Source organism: Nerophis ophidion, linkage group LG03 (genome assembly GCF_033978795.1).
Source record: "Nerophis ophidion isolate RoL-2023_Sa linkage group LG03, RoL_Noph_v1.0, whole genome shotgun sequence".
In the NCBI taxonomy this organism is placed as follows: domain Eukaryota; kingdom Metazoa; phylum Chordata; class Actinopteri; order Syngnathiformes; family Syngnathidae; genus Nerophis; species Nerophis ophidion.
The window spans coordinates 51,182,950-51,195,518 of record NC_084613.1 but is presented as its reverse complement, the minus strand read 5'-3'; the positions used below and the strand labels follow the sequence as shown (position 1 = coordinate 51,195,518).

Here is a 12,569-nt window from a genome sequence, read left to right as displayed (position 1 = left end):
GATTGGCATTAAAAGACATGAATCAGCAATGGCCAATCATACTTTTTCCCAAAAATCGGCTGATACTGATTGGCGGCCGATCAATCGGCACATCCCTAAGTAGAAGTAGTAAGAACACAGGAACACTTTAACAGAGCCAACAGAGACGAAGACAGGAATGAAAATAATATTTGTTGTCGTCAGCAGCATATTTCATACACTGTGCATTGTACAGATAAATACATTTGTTAAGTTTTAATTAGTGTTTTGATTTTGGGGGCCACTGAAATGTATGTGTTGGATGACTTTGACTTTGGATTTAAATAAGTTGATTAAAACGTCACTGGGGCGACAGAGACGTAACACCAATGACCTCAGTTCAGCTCAGTGATTCAGTTCCAGTACAGAAAACATCAAAACCTGATAAAAATGTTGTTGCTCTTTTATGGAATGGTCACTTCATTGTACTTTGTACTTATGCCAGTTTACATTCCTCTCCTGTTTCCCAATTGGGCTCAGAGCTTCATATTTTTGAGTCAGCCATTCCTCTGTGTTTGGATGTAACAAGCCAGAACAGTCTACATTGTACTGTTTTCATTGTGACCGAGCACTGATGCTGCACGCTGCTTTGTTATTTAGCTCTCTAGAAATTATACATGTTTAATTGAGGGAAAGAAGAGGACTGAGGATAAGGACCACATCCAGAAGTAGATGGGCAGATATGCTGGAGAAATTTTGCCATAAAAGGAATCTAGAAAGTATGCAAGCCAAGTGGCTAGAAAGTCCACTCTTGAGTCATATGCGGAAAACATGACAGCAAGTAGCAGCAAACTGATGGTGGTCAGTGCTGGAACGTCAACTTAGGCTCCATGCAAGCCTACACTCGAAGGACATACAGTAGGTGCATGGCCAAGCAGTGAAGGTGAGCAAACTCTGCCTGACGGATATCTCACTCTCTCTGTGTGGGTGTCTGACTGCTCATGGTGTATATGCTTTATGTGGAGGCACCATGCCTACATCCAGAGGAGGCAACCTGCGTAGGAAAGGATGCTCTTTGGCCAGAAGAACCCAGCGGCAGGCCACAGCAGCATGGAGACTCCTTTACAGACTGCTCTTTATGGTGAGGAGAGGAGGGGAAATATGTGAAAATGGACAACATGTGTATTTAGCATTAAGTAGTAGTAGCCATGTGAGCAGACATGGACTACAACATCATCACCTACTCAGTGATCTTGTGGTTAGACTGTCCACCCTGAGATTGGTAGGTCGTGAGGGTCAGATGCAGATGATAATTTCACCGCACCTAGTGTGTGTGTGACAATCATTGGCATTTTAACTTTAACTTTACTTAAAAAGTCTGGGCATATAGAGGCACGTGTTTCGGCTGGTTAATATAAGTATAAATAGACTGTAAGAGTTTTGACTAGTCTGACAAAATGACAGCATTTGGTGCATTTGTTGTAGTTTGCAGCAATGGAGGACTGCTAGGCATCACACTCTACAACAGGGGTCGGCAACCCGCGGCTCCATAGCCGCATGCGGCTCTTTGACCACTCTGATGTGGCTCAGCCGCATACTTGCCGACCGCCCGGAGAAGTCCGGTAGATTTCCAATTTTAATTTCTCTATCAGAAATCTCCCGGGTAAACATTTTTCGATTTTCACCCAGACATTAACTTTGACGGCGTGCTGTGATGACAATGCCTCTAACACCCTTTCTACATGTCATCGCGCCAGGATTTTCACTATGCTATCTGCGTGCCGGCCGTCCGGTCCCATTTTGGATGCGACCTCTATCTGAACGCATACGCCATTGCAAGGCATACTTGTTTAACAGCCATACAGGTTACACTGAGGATTGTGATATGAACAACTTTAACACTCTTACTAATATGCGCCACACTGTGAACCCACACCAAACAAGAATGACAAACACATTTCAGGAGAACATCCGCACTATAAAACAACATAAACACGACAGAACAAATAGCCAGAATCCCATGTATCCTGACTCTTCCGGACTCCTCAACCGACGGGCTTGGGTTGGTGGTAGCTGGTTGAATAATGGAGCCCGGAAGAGTCAGGATACATGGGATTCTGGGTATTTGTTCTGTCGTGTTTATGTTGTGTTATAGTGCGGATGTTCTCCTGAAATGTGTTTGTCATTCTTGTTTGGTGTGGGTTCACAGTGTGGTGCATATTAGTAAGAGTGCTAAAGTTGTTTAAACAGCCACCCTCAGTGTAGTTCCTTTTGATACACGGCAACACAGGGAAGTTCTTTTTTGTAAAACGGGCGTTTATTGACTCCTTGCTGTATACACCATACACGCCAACGCCGTGAGAACTTACAAATACAGTACAATAAAGTACATCAGACTTTGAATTTACATCAATAAACACCCGGAAATAAATTAAATTACAAAAAATACAATGCCTCGTTGGCTGCTTGTAACGAAAAGAGGTTCTAATAATCACTTGCTTGAAGTTTTACACAAATTATCGAATACACTCAAATTCTTTGAGGAATTGAAGACAACGTGCTCAAGCACCCTCCCCTCTTGCATGTTCTGCCTTGTTTACCGTCCGTGTGGTCGCAACATCACAACAATCGTTCCGCTTTGCAACACAATTAACACAATACATTTACATTTTGCTCAGGAGATTTTACAATCACACATTTTCTAATGATATTTTATAACTCTGCATTGTTAACTCATTTATTAATATTAATTTATTTATGAAACATATTTAAAGTATGCAAACTCTCAGTAACAGCTACACTCAGTGTAACCTGTATTGCTGTTGAATAAGGATGCCTTGCAATCTCTTACGTGTGTCTGCAATTGCCTCGTCAAACAATTCTTTGGGCTGGCAAATTATTTGTACAAGCAAGAGAGGGCGGTAGTGCCATCATTGTACGCCCTTATTATTGTTCATTGGATGAACACCAGCGTACATTCGATAAAATAATTAGTCTGAAATTTGTGAGTCTCCCGGGAAAATTGGGACAGTTGGCAGGTGTGACGCTGTCAAGCGGCATTAATATAAAACTTGCGGGCCACACTAACATTATATTTTCATATTAGGTGCGGGCCGCGTGTGTGAGACCCCTGGTTTATACATAGCACAAAGCAAAAAAAAAAACTCTGTAAGCAGTATTATTTCATTATAAATTTCAAAACAGTTATGTGGCTCCCATTGCTTTCTTTACTTTGTGAAACGGGTCAAAATGGCTCTTTGAGTGGTAAAGATTGTCGACCCCTGCTCTTCAACAAGGTGTTGTATGCGGTAGAGAAAACACATGTAAATTTTGATTTGCAAGATTGATGCAGTACTTTCCAAATCAACTCTGAACACGAGGACCAGTGAGAGGCAGAAACATGACACAGCTGTCAGTGAGAAAACCTCAGAAGGAATTCTCAGCACTGCTGCCAGGTGATCTTTGTCGCCTCCCATCCGCTGTACTTAATGGGTTATTTGAGTTATGGTGATGATGGAATTGTTGTGAGTCAATTACAATTCCTGAGTCGTGGGGCTGTTAAGGGGTCCTCTGCCACCGCACACTGTCTTCATCATCATGCGTCAAGGAAGCTGTATAAGTTACCTTCCTGTTGGCACGTTCCTAACCTTTCAGTCAGGCTTATTACTAATTTCTCACAGCTCTGAGGCACCTCCATTACCCATTTATGTTTGTGTGAGGTGAGCATGACTGCATATCCTTACAGAGTTTGTGAGAATGAAGTCAGTTCTTCATTTACAGTGTGCTATTGGGCATACGCAAATGCTTCAAGTCGGCCACCAGTTCCTTGTGGCTCAAAAAAAGCTTGCCGTGACTTATCAGTCTCCGCAAGGCAACGTTTTCCCGTCAAAGGCGTCTTGATGAATATGTCGCTCTGTTATCTTTCAACCTCCAATATTTTCTTAAGGCAGTCACCCCATCCACAAATATATATATATATATGTATGTGTGTATATATATATATATATATATATATATATATATATATATATATATATATATATATATATATGTACCGTATTTTTCGGATTATACGTCGCACCGGCCGAAAATGCATAATAAAGAAGGGAAAATAACATATATACGTCGCACTGGAGGATATATGGGGGACATTTATTTGATAAAATCCAACACCAAGAATAGACATTTGAAAGGCAATTTAAAATAAATAAAGAATAGTGAACAACAGGCTGAATAAGTGTACGTTATATGACGCTTAAATAACCAACGGAGAATGTGCCTGGTATGTTAACGTAACATATTATGGTGAGAGTCATTCAAATAACTATAACATATAGAACATGCTATACGTTTACCAAGCAATCTGTCACTCGTAATCGATAAATCCGATGAAATCTTCTTCCTCGATGTCTCTTCTAAACAACTCTGCCAACTTCAAAAGTATGCGCCGCTTCCTCTTGTCGTTTTCTGCTGCATATTTCACTACGTCCAGCTTGTAATCTGGAATACATTATTTCCTTGTTAGGTACAGTTTTTGTTCAGCCCTTCTCAGTTTTTATAAGTTACCGCCTAAATTTAAATTATCCAATTTAATAGCTACGGTAGTAGCATATAGCTGTTAGCATCCCATGACCCACAATGCACTTCTTCCATGACCCTCCCCCGCTGAATTCTAATTGGTTGACTTGCGTGTGACGATTGCTGACATTTTCTTCGACTCTTCTGCGAATGAGATAAATAATATTATTTAATATTTTACGGTAATGTGTTAATAATTTCACACATTAGTCGCTCCGGAGTATATGTCGCACCCCCGGCCAAACTATGAAAAAAACTGCGTCTTATAATCCGAAAAATACGGTATATGAATGCATGTATACAGTACATATTTAAATTATGTTATTGTCAAGCAATTAATCACATTGTAAACCTGTAATTAATGATGATTAATCACAGGTTAATATTTGCCTGCTTTAAAAAAAATATGCTGAAGAAAATACCCCATTATTTGGGTACAAATACAATTTAGTAGCCACAGTGTCATACAGGATCGTTTACTGCACTGAAAGTCATTGATTTGCTCAAAACTTGGTGAAAATAAATACAGCAAAACTTAAGTGCACATTTTGACAGTCTTTGCAGTTTGCAATAATGTTGCAAACAAGATACAGTTACTAATAGATAATGTAGTAAACGCACTCAAACAACTTAAAATAGTGCACCATTTACTCTTCTTTAGCCAAACAGTTGTTTTAGCAAACACACTTGTTTGCACCGCCACTGCTCGCTGAGGACTGTGACTGCTGTTTGCTTTCACCTCAGAGTCTCCAAGACACAAAATAGTTTCCAATATCACAGGGGAAAGTCACTAAATTTGTCACCAGTAGCTGTTTACAAAAAAAGTGGCCAAGAGGATTGGGAACACTGTTAGGGCCATCTTCACTTTACGATGGTATTTTAAACTTGATGTGCGTCGGGGTTAAGCCTAACCACCTGGCGCGATTAATTTTCATTCATATTTGATAATGCGATAATTTATTTTTATTAATCACACGTGTGTGATTGGTATGAGAAAAGACTTTACATATTTTGACGAAGTTCTTTGATTAAAGTGACTTTAGACTTCCTTGCTACCGTCTTTTTTTCGACTGAGCTTTTATTGTATTTTATTAAAGCCGTTTGAGTAACAATTTATATTTTATGTCAGTAATGCACTCACCTGAAATGTAAACACGGATGTGAAACTCCTCCTCTTGACAAGTGGCAATGCTCGCCAGCAGCGTTCAATCTAATGATGCGGTCTCACAGCGATTAAAGCTAAATTGTCCATCTGTGTTGGCCCAGCTATGAGGTGGCAACTTGTCCAGGGTGTACCCCGCCTTCCGCACGGATGCAACTGAGATAGGCTCCAGCACCCAGCGCGACCCCGAAAGGGACAAGGGGTAGAAAATGGATGGATGTCTTGTAGGGGTGGAACAGTACGTGTATTTGTGTTGAACCCTTTCGGTACCGGGGTTTCGGTCCGGTTCGCAGGTAAACCGAACGACACGGACATATAAGTAGCGCACCGCACGTTGTGAAAACCATGCACACCGAGGCATCATGAATTAATTTACATGGACCCCGACTTAAACAAGTTGAAAAACGTATTCGGGTGTTACCATTTAGTGGTCAATTCGGAATATGTACTGTACTGTGCAATCTACTAATAAAAGTTTCAATCAATCAAAACAACAACACACGGCATGCTAGCAACGACTGATAGATAGACTGACCACACCTCCTCTTTTCACGGGATATGTCCTCTTTGCGGAGCTGTCCAGGTGGAGTTTCTTAAATGCCTCGAATGTCCAGTGTTGTGCCGAATTATGCACCCCTGCCGTAAAATGCGACCCCCAGCCGGGAGTGCGAATCACAATTAATCCATCCATTAATATCTCCAAAGTAAAGAAAACTTGGATTATTTCACCTTGGTATGTACTTTTTTTATGCCGAAAGAGGCGATTTCAGCCACTTGAATGACGGCGAAATCATTAAAGACAATGGAATGACGGCGAAATCCTTAAAGAATCACAATTAATACATCCATTAATATATCCAAAGTAAAGACAACTTGGATTATTTCACCTTGTTATGTACCTTTTTATGCCGAAAGAGGCGATTTTAGCCGAGTTTAGCTACTTTTCGAGACGGGTGACGCAACCGAATGACGTAAGCGCGCTCCCGCCAGGGGGGGGGGGGGGGGGGGGGGGTTACGGCGGGGTTGCATAATTCGGCACAACACCGGCATTTTTAGTTATGGTTGTATGTATTTTCAATGTACGTTCAGGGTTAAGAAGGGGTTAAAAAAAAAAAATTGGTGCACACAGCGTTAACATTCGTGAGGGCGGAGCAGAGACAGACAGAGCGAGAGAGTTATGATAAACGCGCATGCGTCGCCAGGCTCTGCTTTTTATCCTTTGATTAATCAGATTTGATTTTTTATTATCTACAGCAGGGGTTTCAAAAGTGTGCCCCGGAGGCCATTTACGGCACACAGCTAAAGGCCCACGGCACATTCTAAAAAAAACTATTAAAATAAACAAAAACATAAACAAAAGTGAAATAAAAAATCTTAAAGGCTAAATGTAGTTTAGAAAAACTTGCAACGTTTACTAATAAAACAAAGCTGTTTTTTTTTTAAACTGTCATTGTTTAAAACATAATATTGAATCAAAATCAATGTTGTTATGAATTATTGACCTATCCAAGTTTCCGATTACTTCACATCAAATATTCCACTAGGAAAATTATTTTTGGTGGAAGAATTAGCCAATTTGTTAAATAGGTAATCAAAGAATATATAGATATATTTTTTTCTTACTGTTCGGTACGTACCTCTGAACCGAGGTACGTACCGAACCAAAATTTTTGTGTACCGTTACACCCCTAATGTCTTGTCTTGTCCTTGGAACAACTTGTCATGGCTTTGGACCTGAGACTTCTTTAAATCGTGTCCCTTGAACAGCAACAACCATTTTTAAAGGGGAACTGCACTTTTTTGTTTGATTAGCATTTCCAATCTCTATTTGAGACAAGAATTTAGCTGTGTTAACTGACCCTATTTGAGTCAGCTAGCAATGCAAGTAATCTTAGACCTATAAAGCCCTCTAAACATTTCAAAACCTCTCACATTTTATATACATGCTACAAGTATGTAATTATTTAGTAATCTGGACATTTATTGATAACGTGTAACATTTACGTACTTTTGTAATTTTAAACTTGCCGGAACTTTTATTTTTGGGTGCATGGATTTTACAAAGCGCTTCGCAACATTCATTATTTCCTTAAACAACAACCAATAATCATGGCAGACTTAATGAGTGCCAGCGACGACTGTTTTGGGAAAAATTATTATTCAGAACCTTATATATTTTCATCCTAAATATTCAGGGTATGAGCTACAAGTTTTAGAAGCTTAGTGTTAAGCAGAACCAGCTCTTGTGAAACACTAAGCATCATGTAGCAGTAGTGCTAAACAAGAAATACAAAATACAAACATAATAAAACAATGGCTTACTATACAATGTCTGCTCTGAATGAGCTTCCGACTGATGGGATATTTTTATTTTTCATTAATTATATCCTTATTTATTTATTTTAATCTTTCAGCTCAAGACTTTCTTCTCTGTTGAGATGATGTATTCAGCATAATCCTCACTCCTAAGGAAAGAAAATGCGGGGAGCAAATGAGAATTTTGTCACATATTCCTAGCGATGTCTTAGAATTTAAACTGAATTTAGGTCAAGAACTACAATAGCTATGTTACCCCTCTGGGTTTAAGGTGCCTCGTTACTAAAAGTTGTTCCTCGGTTTTAGCACTTATAATAACAATGTCGCTAATACTTAGGTTTTTGTATGTTTTTTAGAGGTCTGTCTAGTACTAGCTGTATTTTACAATTTAGAATGCAGAATAAATATAATGTGTTCTTGTCTCACATCAGGATTGTGAATGATAATTTAAACAAAATAATCCAGTTCCTCTTTTAGACATCTCTGGCGTGGCCATGCTGCAATGCCTCAGCTGATGAGTGGAGAACGCAGATCTTTTAATTGATTTGTCTAAGGGGTTATTGGGTAAGGAGTGAAAGGTGGTTGTGATGTGTTTTGAAGCTGACACCGCCAAAAGTCCTTACAAATGCTGAATGACTCTGCCAAAGGTTGTGCTTCAGTGCATTGATGTCTGCAGTGTCAGTCTATGTGTGACTGTGCAGTCTTAAGCAATGAACAGAATGCACCTGAACGCTTACATATACAATATTTGAGATATCTGCACAAACACACAGGAAGGCAAAGAGTGCTGAGCCTGAGCATGCTGGCTATTACACTCCTGTCTTGTGCAGCAGACTGGAACCTTGAGATCGTCACTTTTGTTATGTGGGGATTAAAAGAGGTCTCACCATGGGAATCTCTTTCTGTTATAGGATGTGCTTAGAATGTGTTATGCATTGTGACTGCTCATTGCTAATGCTATTTTTGGCTGGCAGTAAGACCATACTTGTTGGCAATGCTGCAGTCAAGCCTGGTAATAATGATGAAGTGTTTTGCTTTCTTCCAAGAAATTAAAATTTTGAGTTTGATAAAGTATATTCAAAAATGACAAATTCCTTGAAATGCATGCGCATAATAGCACAGCAGTGCCAGCTACTGTGTAATTTAGTTATAATTATGTTCCCTAAGTTTCAAGGAACAAAACGATAGACTGTGATAAACACATGTTCTGCTAGTTGCTTGCAAATTAAAACTTTTACTTACAGCAGACAGGACCTACCACTGTGCTTCTGATACTAGATTTTAAAGACTACCTCTTGTACTATACTCCAATATTAAGTCATGCATAATTATATGCAACCATTATAACTGTGAATTATCCTTGTAAGGATTGTATGGGGAATTATAATATAATTCTGTTTCTATTACAACAAATAGCTGCAAGTTAATACTAGACTAATATAATTATCAGGAATTGATGTGCTACAAAGCTGCATAACTGTTGATTATAGATTTAAAACAATATTGTTATGCTATAGAAATATCAATGTGGATATACTGTTGTATATTTCATTTACGGTCATAAGTGTTTCATGCTAAACTAATTAGATTTATTGAATAGGTAGATTCACTGACCTTGGACAGTGTAGACCTCTTTATTTCAAACTTCACATCCGGGGAATGAGATCTGACTGATAATTTATTGTATTCTTGATACAGCTTTTGTATTGAAACTCTTTGTATCGTACAGTTACACCCTAAGCTTGTCCCAAGTGTGTTTGTTTTTATACGCTAGACTGTATACATGCATGATCATTAAATACTACTATTTGTTTACCCCTACAGAGTGTGGACACTGTGTGCAATCTCTACCAGTCCTTCCAGGAGGGAGAAAGTTCAGCCACGTGTGGCCCAATGTCAGACAACAAAGAACCGCCCCTGAGGCAAGGTGGAGAGTTAAGGCTCGGCTCTATTGGTGACGACACTCTTGCTAGGCCCTGCCCAAAGCATATGAGTGCCACTGAGAAGTTATGCAAGGTCATCCAGGAGCTTGTGGACACAGAGAAGTCCTATGTGAAGGTGAGAAATTATTACTGGTATCTGATATCACTAGTAAGAGCCAATCAAGTGACAATTAAATGGCCTTTAAAAATCTTCTTTCGATGTACTGTGAATGCAAGTTGCAGTATTGCATTTAAGATGTGTCATTACATATTGTAGAGCAACGCCTACCCGTGCCCTTGTCAAGCCGTACTCATCTTCCTCCCACCCTATAATTTTTGTCTCACCTCGCACAACCATTTTGTCTGTGACACACGTTTAGCAGCCACACTCATGAGCTGCTGGTCTCAGCAATTTTTATAAAGTCCGACAGCTTTCTCTGAATTCTCTTGTCTCCTCATTTTCCATTAAGTTCTGTCCCTCGTGCATCCCTCCTCTTTAGCCTGATTTCGGAACTGAGGTGATTGTATTTCTATCGTGCTTTGGCGCGTACCAGTTAGCTGGAATCTTTGCACCATAGGCTGCGTGCTACTGTATATTGCCTCATGTAGCTTTAACAGCAGGGGAAGAGGATAAGGAAGCTCATAAATCCAAACTAATGAGAATATCTCCACGGATACCAACACAAGCTCCAACCAAATTAAGGCAGGGATATGAGAAGAGAGATAGAAGCTTGGGGTCATAAAATCTAAACATTTCTCATGTGAAAATGAAGGAGCCTCCATGTCAAGTCAACTAAAATATTTATTCTCTCTACTAACTTTTACTCTTGACTTTTCTGTGCAGGACCTGGCATGCTTGTTCGAGATCTACCTGATACCGTTGCAAAATGAAACCTTCCTCACGCTGGATGAGGTAGGTAGCAAAAACGTGTTGTCTGCATTGAAGGGCTTTAGCGAGTATTTTGAGAGTAAAGGGATGTCCTGGCAGCTGTTGAGGCGAACTGAGACATGAAACTCATGGAGTGCTTATTACCCTGCGGTGATGTAGATGAACCCTGTCAGGCCATGTCTTTCTCGTTATAACTGTTAGTGCCTGGAGGACAAATTAGCATCCCCCACTCCATGACTTTCCCAGGGGGACATGCCTGTGAAGGCCATCTTTTCAACTCACCTCTAGGGAGAAAAACACCTTTTAGTGTTCCCCATTACATTCCATGTAATTAACACTTAGTTGATTACATGGAATGGTTAGTTGTGTTGACCCTGTGATGAGGTGGCGACTTGTCCAGGGTGTACTCCGCTTTTCGCCCGATGCAGCTGAGATAGGCCCCAGCACGCCCCGCAACCCCAAAAAGGACAAGCTGTAGAAAATGGATGGATGGTTGGTTTATTTAGACATACATTATGTATATGTCCTATTAGTTCTGTCTTGATACTAGGGAGGAATAATTCTGGGCACATGCCAATGCCCAACTAGTTTATTGACCAAAAAAGGTGAATAGCTAGGCGATGTCTAGCAATTCTAGATGATATATAAATACACACACACACACAGACTCACACTCACATATGTATATATATATATATATATATATATATATATATATATATATATATATATATATGTGTGTGTATATATGTATATATGTGTGTATATATGTATATATATATATATATATACACGCACATATATATACGTATGTGTGTGTGTATATATATATATATATATATATTTGTGTGTGTGTGCGTGCGTGCGTGCGTATGTATTATATATATATATATATATATATATATATATATATATATATATATATATATATATATATATATATATATATATATTAGGGCTGCGAATCTTTGGGTGCCCCACGATTCGATTCAATATCGATTCTTAGGGTCGCGATTCGATAATATATCGATTTTTTTCGATTCAACGTGATTCTCGATTCAAAAACGATATATTTTCGATTCCAAATGATTCTGTATTCATTAGGGGTGTAACGGTACACAAACATTTCGGTTCGGTATGTACCTCGATTTAGAGGTCACGGTTCGGTTCATTTTCGGTACAGTAAGAAAACAACAAAATATAAATTTGTTGGTTATTTATTTACCAAATTTGTAAACAATGGCTTGATCCTTTTAACATTGGGAACACTATAATAATTCTGCCCACGTTAATCCACAATAAACTGCCTCAAGTTGTTGCTTAGATGAAATAAAATGACACAACTTTTCTTCTATACATATAAAAAAAAAGTTTTCAAGTCACAGTTTCAAGTCAACTCATCATGCTTAATTTATTACAGCATTGGGGAAGCCTGTAGTTGACTTTTATTATGTAAATGTTGTATTTGTATCAACATGTGATAGCAGGGACCCTGCCATTCAAAACTAGGCTGCTACATTACTAATGATTAATGTAACTATAGCTGAAAAATACTACAATAGCAATAGGAAAGATTATTCATCCCTAAACACAATGGACTTCATGTAGGATTTATGATGCACTTACATTATTATATACACTATCAGAAAGAAACTCTTCATTTAACATAATGTCCTTTTTTGCTGCTTCAACACACCTCAATCCACACTGTCCGTAACGCACACACACACACACACACACACAC

At 39.1% G+C, this 12,569-nt stretch overlaps 1 protein-coding gene and 1 long non-coding RNA gene across 7 annotated transcripts in view; one reads left to right on the top strand and one right to left on the bottom strand.

Moving 5' to 3' along the window:
- LOC133549776 (uncharacterized) overlaps positions 1-6,650 on the bottom strand; it is a 107,456-nt gene extending 100,806 nt beyond the window's left edge. Inside the window, exon 1 of the long non-coding RNA XR_009806176.1 lies at positions 5,678-6,650. This is a non-coding gene — a long non-coding RNA (uncharacterized LOC133549776). The remainder of the gene's footprint in view (positions 1-5,677) is intronic.
- Positions 1-12,569, top strand: part of tiam2a (TIAM Rac1 associated GEF 2a) — a 262,182-nt gene that overhangs the window by 212,218 nt on the left and 37,395 nt on the right. For all 6 annotated transcript variants that reach the window (XM_061895546.1, XM_061895541.1, XM_061895542.1 and 3 more), the window contains 2 exons: positions 9,839-10,072; positions 10,781-10,849. In XM_061895546.1, the coding sequence (XP_061751530.1) occupies positions 9,839-10,072; positions 10,781-10,849 (303 nt within the window). The remainder of the gene's footprint in view (positions 1-9,838; positions 10,073-10,780; positions 10,850-12,569) is intronic.